The following is an 8,547-nucleotide window of genomic DNA, read 5'->3' as shown; positions in this document are numbered from 1 at the left end:
ATTTTTGAATATTTTGATTTCTAGAAACAACCATCTCCGGCTGCCTGCAGGTTTTCGGCAAGAGGTAGTCTTTGAGATTTATCTGAGCTGAGCGACAGCATGGCCTTGGATGCACGTTGCTTTACTCTTCCTATCTGCTAAGAGTGGATAGAGCTGGAGAGAGACTGCCAAACCTCTGGGGGACTGTCACATGGAAGACACTAACTGCTGATGCCCTGGTTGCTAGATCAGCTTTGTAGCTTCTAACTTGCCCTGCATGTTCTTCCTCTGAGATGTTCAGCATCTTTACCGTTTCAGTAACGGCCTTTTCTATCCTCTGTTATTTACTGCACAGCAATCAATGGGAGGCTCTATGCAAACTTGCCTGGGCTGACCATGTTCCAGGGAGAGTGGGTGAACTGGTACCTGCTGGGAATGGGTCAGGAGACTGACGTCCACACAGTCCATTTTCATGCTGAGACCTTCATATACAAGGTAAGAACATCCTGCTGCTGATAAAGCAGAGACTGACCACAGGTATCACTTTTGTTCAACTGAGGGACTTGAACTTCTTGAATGACTTCACAGCCGCTTCACCCAGCTGGGAAAGGGTGAAGATTTTACACACCCAAATCTGACTCGCCGAGCTTGCTGGTGTGTCTGGCTTAACCCTTCTGAGGATTTGGCATTACCAGATTGTGTTAGCTTTCCCAGCTTCAGCCCTGGAGCTGCTTCTTGAAATGATTTTTGAGCATTTAAAAACTCTCGTAGCACTGAAGTGGTTTCCAGTGACACTGGCAGGATTTTCTCTCTGAAAAGATGCGGAAGGCGCTGCACGCTCACAGCCTCCCTTCCCCCTGACAGAATGGCAAAAGCTACAGAGCAGATGTTGTGGATCTGTTCCCTGGGACCTTTGAAATGGTGGAGATGCTGGTTGGGAACCCTGGGACATGGCTGCTTCACTGCCACGTCTCCGACCATATTCACGCTGGTATGGAGATCGTCTTCACAGTCTTGCCCAGACCAGGTAGGGAGCTGTCGCTGTTACGGTAAAACCTCTAACAGCCCTTGCTGCTGAATTCTGAGTGTTTGCCTCACCCTTGCAACCCTCTTACGTACCATAAACAGCCAGTTAATTGAGCAGATAATTACTTAAGTGCTATTAATTTAAGATGTTCCCTTGGAATATGGTAATATGTGCAGCTGGAATTGGTAACAAATTGGTTTCTAGGGTTTATATCACTTACATTATTATTATGAGTTTTATTTTAGCTTGTGTCTGAGAAGCAACGTTCAGCCGTCAGCTGGTAACTGTTCTACTCAGAATGTTACCTGGAATGTAAATGCACATCTTGAGGCTTCTCGTTTCACCAGGGAACACTGGAAGGTGCTGGGGGGCGAGTGATGCCCTGTACCGAGTTTGCCTGCCACGGAGTCAGTTGTCTTCCTAGCAGCCCGTACGGTGCCGTGCTTTAGATTCGTTACCAAAATGGAGCCGGTACACACCGATGCTTTAGCTGCTGCTGAATGGCGCTTGCACAGCGGCGGGGTCTTCTCTGTGCTCCCTCAGTAGGTTGGGGTGGGCAGGAGGCAGGGAAGGGGCGCAGCCGGGACGGCTGACCCAAACCGACCGCGGGATGTTCCATGCCATGTAACGTCGTGCTCAGTGGTAAAATAGGGGGCAGTTTTTCCAAAGCAGCCATTGCTCAGGGACTGGCTGGGCATCGGCCTGCTGGTGGTGAGTGATGGCTTTTGCATCACTTGAGGTTTTGTTTTGCTTTTGCTTCCGTATTTTTTTTCCCCTTCACTTATTTAACTGTCTTTATCTCAACCCACAAGGTTTTTTTCCTCACTTTTGCCCTTCTGATTGCCTCCCCTGTCCCGCTGAGGGGTGAGCGAGCGGCCCTGCCAGCCGGGGCCAGCCCCCCGCACGCTCCCAGACCCTGACTGCGCTTTTCTTTCAAAGGCCGTAAAGGGTCGTGTGGAGGGAGCGGGCCTGCTCTTGAAGCAGGCGATACAAAAACACTTGGTGTGATGTGGAGAGGGAAAACATTGACGGGAGAAGAGAAAACCTGCGAGCCCTGGGCAACCATGCGGCCTCTGGATCTGATCTCTGCCAAATGTGCCATGTTCTGGAGACTGTACCTGTTCAGCCCAGCACTTTCTCACCCTCTTTTTGTTTCCTTTCAGAGCCAGAGCCTGAAGTCGTAACCTACAGTGCAGGTACGGTGCTAAATGCTGTTTGTGTGTGAGGCGGAGGAGGAAGGGAGATCTGTTCAGTGCAGAGGTTTAGATCTGTACGAGGAGAAGGGAGGAGCTCGAACACTGCTCACAGCCTCTCCTCCGTCAGGCTGGCCAGCGCGTTGGGCTGGGGCCTGGCTGCCAATGGAGAACAGGGAAAGGTTCCAGGTTCGTTTGTTTATCTGTCCTCCGAATGTCTGTGCGCTGACGATAACGATAACGAAGCTGGGCTTGTTAGGCTTGTTTGACCATGTTGGGTGAAAAAGTTTAGTGGCCTCACATCCTGTTGTGCTTGCTATGTATGGATTCATCTTCAGAGGAGAGAAGCTGGCAGGGAGTCAAAGAGTTTTGAAGGAAGGTGTGGTGAAGGAGATTATTTTTCTTATCCCTTTTGGTCATAACCCAAGGGGTGCCTTAGGTTAGCTGTCCTCCCTTCTGGGACTGCCAGTGACTGGTTTAGGGAATTCTCATGTTCACCATTACTAGCGCATCTGCCTTCTGCTCTGTTCTTCCCCCAAGGAAAGAGCCCAAGCATGTGCCCTGGGTCCTTCAGGTATTTTAAAGAACAGGCGTGAGAAGGCATTTGGCTGAGCAGCACCAGGGAGAAGGGGAGTAGTAGATTCAATCCCTTTAAACTTTTCTGGGGTAAAAGTGTGAATAGTTTGTGGTGGTGATGTTTCCCTGATTTTTCATCTCTCTCCACAACTCCATTTTTCAGCTGCTGTGAATACATCCAGCTGAGCTGACTTCAGCGCCAGCTCAGACCAGCTTTCAGCTGTATTTTCAATACAGCCGTCTACCTACAACCCTTCAGCCTTCCTCTACTGATGTCTCCGTCATTTCCTTCCCAACAGTGTTTCCCTCACTCAAAATGGGTGTAAAGAGGTGTAGGAAATGTGTCAGAGCAGTAGTGACAACATTGAATACTTGGGTTTTACCATAGGCGGGCATCAGCCTGTGTGTGCTCGCCAGGCAAACACCTCGATCCGCTGTCGCTACCTGTGCAAATAGCCGCTGTTCTCGAAAGGTTGCTGCTGCCCCGGCGTGGAAGCGTAGGAGAGCTCAGGATCTCAAGTGGTGGCCACCGGCGTGACTGAGCAAGTGCACTCTGAAAAGCCATGGTTTGGACAACAGCCATGTGCTGGGCGCTCGGAGCAGGGTGGGGAACTCGCAGCAGCCCTGGTCCGGACACGCGTACCCATCTCCATTCTTCGGTGTCCAGCCAGACTCCCCACCCAGCCTCGGATCACCTCCCTCGTGGGTGGGGACAGCAACGGTTGGCTGATTGGGCTGGATAGCTGGGGGACGCGGTGAGGTCCTGGCATGGAGTGTTTTTTTAGAACCATTCATTCCAAATTCCTGTGTGACCTCAGGGACGAGGGTCTGTTAGGTGGATGGCGACGGGGTCTCCTCTGATTTGCTTTGATTGTGTTGGGTCTGTCTTTTTCTCCTTTTTTATACTTCTTGGAACCTTTCAGTTGTGGTATTTCTGGCTCTCACTGGAACTCTCTTTTTGTTTGTCTCTCAGAGTTGCCACCTGAGGACGAGGATGAGTCCCAGAAGGTCATGCTTTTCGGAGCTAAGTTGGCTCAAGGGCAGATAGAGGCCACAGTCATCGCTCTGGCCGTCGCAGGAATGGTGCTCTTCCTGGTCGCCTGCTTCCTCCTGGGAGTGGTCATCTATCTCGAGAGACAGAAGAGGTTAAGACGCAATCGGAGGTCCATCCTGGATGATGGATTCAAACTCATGTCTCAAAAGAATTCGGGGCTATAAAAGCCATGTACAAACTTTGGGCTGTGTGCTTGGAGCAGAGGCTGGATCGTTGTCCACAGAAAAGATTTTTGGGGCACCATTTCAATTGTACACTGTACTTCTAGAAGCCAAGGAGGGAAAGCTGGAGCTCTGACCTCTTCATATCCTCCTCAGCACTCTGTAAAGAAAAAGTCCATCCAGGAGAGATCCGAGGACCCTTTGAACTGATTGAAGACAAGTAACCAGAGTAAAAAGGTTCTTCTAAAATACTCTTCTTCCTCGAGAAAGAGAGGAGTCGTTTCCACTATTTTCTTCCCTCCAGAACAACGCCACTTGGTCTTTCTCAGCAGACTCGCTTAGGCCAGATTCCAGTCTTGCTCCATTGCCAGAGCCAAGTTGGGAATAGTCTCCCAAGAAACTGAGCCTTTAAAGTAATTAATCTGAAGGGGGAAGATAATCTTTTCATTGTTCTGAATCAATTAAGAATAGAGAAGAGAAATGTTAATTTAGATTTGGATTGCTGTTTTCTGATGAGTAATTGGACAGATGCAAATTCGGGGCAGTACATGTCACAGCGTGAGAGCGCTCCATCAAGGCCCATGACAACAACCATGCCTCCCCACCCGCCCTGCTGTGACACATCCTTGTGCTCTCGGCGCCCCAGGCAACGTGCTGTGACACCGGGCACGCTGTGACACCGGGCACCCTGTGCCTTGTGCTGGGAGAAGCAGCTTTTGCCGTCCTGGTGACCTCCCTGCCGCGCACTCCTGCTGGTCTGCACGTGAAGGGCTGCACCTCGGCACCCTGCGCCTCCTTCTGCAACAGCGTCAAGGATGCTGGGGCGTTCTGGGATGGGGTTTGCTCTCTTTCTCTCAAATACAATTTACTGAAGTTATCTCCAGAGTTGAGCTGTTGCCGTGTTACTGCCATGAGCCAAGCCAGAGACTCGGTCCTGCGCGAGCTGGAGTTCGTGCTTGGGACAGAAGAATTCAGGGAGTGCTTCCCCCATCGTCGTGCATTGGCAGTTTTGTCCAGGCGAATGTGGCAGCCGTGAAGAAGCAGAAAGCTGAAGTGCTGGTGGAGTTCAGCAGCGTGGAGCAAATAAGCTGCAGTCCGTGGAGCATGGGGTAGTGCAGCCTGAGACAAGGGAGCGCTTGCTCTAACAAGGGACTGTACGAGGGGGACCCTGGCATTTTGGGTAGCACAGAATCACAGCTGGAGAGGAAGAGGCCAGTCCTGACAAATAAATGCTCGTGGAGCATTGCTGTTTGCTGAACCCTCTGTGGCTAGTGACAGTCCCTGTGGGGAGAGGAGCTGGGTACTGGGGGAGCCTGATTGGAGCTGGGAGGGGACAGGGATGCGGCGCCTGCCCTCCAGCCCCGGGGCTGCCTTTGGGTTGGGCACCTCCTGGCGCCTGCTCTCCCCGCTACGGCTGCCTGCAGGAGCCAGGCTGGGGGCGGGTGGTGGGGTAGCCCGTGACTAACCGCAGGGCGTTGTAACCCACCGCAGGCTGTGGCAGCCCTCCTCCAGCGGCAGCCGTGCCCACGCACATCGTGGTGGCCTTGCCCTGCACGTCAAGTACCAAGAGTTCCCTACAGAATACCCATCCTCCTGGCTCACCCACTGAATCCCCGTTATCTAAATGGAGGCAGGTTAGTGCTTACATATTTCTGTCCCTGGTTTTAAATTGGAAAGGGCATAAAAGAAAATCCTTTCTGGGTGGCTTTCAGAGGCAATTAAAGCAGAGCCAGCTATAAAATGGCTGTAATGACAAGGGACCGCTCTAGGCTATTTAGGTATAACAGCACCATTTTAGTCAGAACAATAGTTATAACGTACTTAATCATGCTCGATTCATATTGTGTCCCCGCATAGCTCCAGCTGCCCTTTCCTTTGGCAATGGGGACAAAGCTCATTAATTTCCTTTCATTACACTTCATTAAGCCTGGTGAGGAGCTGGAGGGCTGTTGGATGCTCTGAACGTGGGTACTCGTTGCTCTTCGTCAACCCTGGTTCCGCTGCTGTTGCAGACCAGAGGTTTACAAGCCCGCTGGTCCTGGGTGAAATTTAGAAGCTATGGCATCAGAAGTAAGAACCAAGCAGGAAATTTTTTTCCTCCCTTTGGCTTGTGAAAAAATAGATAAAAAATGTCCTCAGTCTGCACTGAGACAAAGGAGTTACTGTAAATGTATTTATTTCCTCAAGAAAGCAGAAAGAGGGAAGTTGCCGTTTTTTCAGCTGGTAGCCAGGGCACCAAGCTGGGGAGCAGAGGACTTGGGTTTCAGTGCTGGCTTTGAAGCAAGGCAGCGCTGGGCTGGAGCTGGGTCTCTGGATTTGCACGCGTTCCTTAAACACAGGCTGCCAAAATTCCTCCACTCGGCCCAGAAACCATTACATTGGGGCATCAGTGGCGGGGGTCTCTCCTCCAGCGTTGGTAGTTAGGATGCCCTTCAGCCCTAGAGGAGGCCTCTGCTGAGTGGCCCTGTTGGAGAGGACTGTGCCCTCTGATAAGCAGCTCCACCCCAGACTGAGAAAACTCCAGGGAAAGCTTTGGACAAAACAGATCATCTTGCTAAAACTGTCAGTTGCAACAAGCGGTGGTGAGGAACAGTTCATCAGCAGCTTCACAACCGCCGCTCTTCGGAAGCTGGCTCTCCCAGCTGGTGGGCGTACGAGGCGCAGAGCTGTCTCACAGTCCTGGTGGCTGGGCTGGAGCCTGCTAACCAACGCGTGTGCTTGGGCAGCAAGCCGCCTGGCTGGGCGTCCCACAGCGTCTTGGCTGTGCTTGTGCCTGCTGCGCCTGGGGCTACCCAGGAGTCGGCTCCTCCAGAAGACGGCAGCGTGGGCAGGATCAGGGTGCCCGCGCTGCTGCTCCGCGGGGAGACGCTGGGATGGCAAGAGCTCCCACGCTGAGCTGAGGCGGATCGTGCAAGCGCTCCCGCTGCTTTTGCCAGTGCAGAATAAACTGGCTAAGGTAAAACTTCTGTAGTGGTTCGAGGTAAATGGTTCGCACTAATGCCCCTGAATCCACGAGCGCGCTCAGCTCATGGGGACGGAAGGATAGGAGTAGATGAGTGCGTGCTTTTGGATAGTTTGCTATAGGACACTCAGAAAAACCTCCACAAAAGCAACCACGGCACCTTCATACACACTGCGAGAATGAGTCTGGAACAGGTTTATCTTCATGGGAGAACGGGTCTCAGGTTTTATAGGGGATAAACATAAGCAGCAGCTACTATTTCGTATTGTGTTCCCTTTAGGAGGTGCTTCTTGTCTGCCGTTCTAATGTTGCCCTTCCTAGCCCCGATGAGATGTGATAAACTTCTCGGAAGTACCCAGATGATCACTCCCCTATTTAACGTTACCCACGTTCTTCCGGGCTGTCTCAGGTGGCTGCGAAGCTGAGGCGCTCACTTGCGTGGCAGCAGGTCGATGTTGGCAGCAGGGCTGAGATGAAAATCCATTCGTTAGCACTGTCGCCTTGCTCGGTAGCGGGTGCTGTCACCGCTGCCTTTAGCAGGCAGGCAGTCGCGTCCTTGCCCCGTGCCAGGGCCGGGCCAGTGCTCCGCTAACGTCCCTGTCCCGCTATGGGCGCGAGAGGCTGCCAGTCAGCAGCAGGGCGCCTTTGGGATGTGCAGATGGAAGTATAAAATGCTGTCCTGACTTTTTTTTTTTTTCCTCAAAACACAGAAGTTGATGTCAAATTAACCCAAGGCACACCATGAAAAGACTAATGCTGGCAACTGTCAGCTAAAGGATTTGAATGTCTTTCAGGTGTAATTGGGTCTGAATTAAATGCATGGCTCAGTGTGCAGCTTGCTCTTATAATTGCTGTGTGGACTGTTGACAGTGGTTATAATTTTGTCGGCACAGCAGATTACAGGAGCGAGTGTAAGCCTGGAGCTCTGTGCGAATATACTGCCCGGGGACAGGAATTCAAGCACAGGAGCTGCCCAGACAAGGGGTTCTGCAAGGTCACCGTCAGGATGGATCTGAGCAGAAGAGCTGGCCTCCAGCTTGTTCCTGTACCCCTATAGCAGTAGGGCAATACGTGCTCCCGAGGCACAAACGTGCCAAAGCATTGGTCTGGAAACAACCGATGAATTCAGTGGCAGGCTCTGCTGGCAATGTGAGAACGGCAGGACCGGGCATGTAACTAGAAATTAGCATTTGTGGTGTTAAAATTCAAAGGCAGCCTGTCTTGGAAATCAATTTGTTTGTTAATTTGCTCCTATTTGGGGGAAAGTAAATCTATTGCTCCACAAGCGTTCTTTGTAAACCTCGTGTCCTTTGGTGCTCTTGAGAGACAGGTTTCACTCTGCATTCTGAAACCGCAGGAAGGACAGGAGAGAGAAAGCAGTCGCCTGTCCCCGATGGGCCCTCGAGGAAGTGTAAGGGGTAATTCGGTCTGCGGGGAGGAGGCACGGGCAGCAATCCTGCTGCGTAGGGACAGGTCAGTGGGGTGCTGTGCTGCTGCTGTGGCAGTGTCTGATGGGTGCAGGGGAGAAAAGCGCTCCCTGTTACTCAGTGTTGTCAAGAATAACAACAAAATCATGTCTTCTCTTTGTGTAGGGC

The 8,547-nt window shown here is 51.8% G+C and overlaps 2 protein-coding genes across 4 annotated transcripts in view; both read left to right on the top strand.

Annotated features, from left to right (window-relative positions):
- Positions 1 to 5,243, top strand: part of HEPH (hephaestin) — a 25,010-nt gene extending 19,767 nt beyond the window's left edge. For 2 of the 3 annotated variants that reach the window (XM_035890138.1, XM_009634516.2), the window contains exons 18-21: positions 335 to 474; positions 844 to 1,006; positions 2,170 to 2,202; positions 3,749 to 5,243. In XM_035890138.1, the coding sequence (XP_035746031.1) occupies positions 335 to 474; positions 844 to 1,006; positions 2,170 to 2,202; positions 3,749 to 3,993 (581 nt within the window). In that variant the 3' untranslated portion in view covers positions 3,994 to 5,243. Of the gene's footprint in view, positions 1 to 24; positions 475 to 843; positions 1,007 to 2,169; positions 2,203 to 3,748 lie in introns of those variants that run through there. The other variant, XM_035890139.1, reaches the window with a different exon arrangement.
- A 1,616-nt stretch (positions 5,244 to 6,859) lies between these two features.
- Positions 6,860 to 8,547, top strand: part of LOC104122396 (probable G-protein coupled receptor 83) — a 25,589-nt gene continuing 23,901 nt past the window's right edge. Inside the window, exon 1 of the mRNA XM_035890142.1 lies at positions 6,860 to 8,547. This exon is cut by the window's right edge and continues 1,167 nt beyond it. The gene's annotated coding sequence lies outside the window, so the exon portion shown is untranslated.

The sequence above is a fragment of the Egretta garzetta genome, unplaced genomic scaffold (genome assembly GCF_000687185.1).
Source record: "Egretta garzetta isolate BGI_Z169 unplaced genomic scaffold, ASM68718v1 scaffold512, whole genome shotgun sequence".
Lineage (NCBI taxonomy): Eukaryota > Metazoa > Chordata > Aves > Pelecaniformes > Ardeidae > Egretta > Egretta garzetta.
This window is presented reverse-complemented; position numbering and strand designations above follow the sequence as displayed.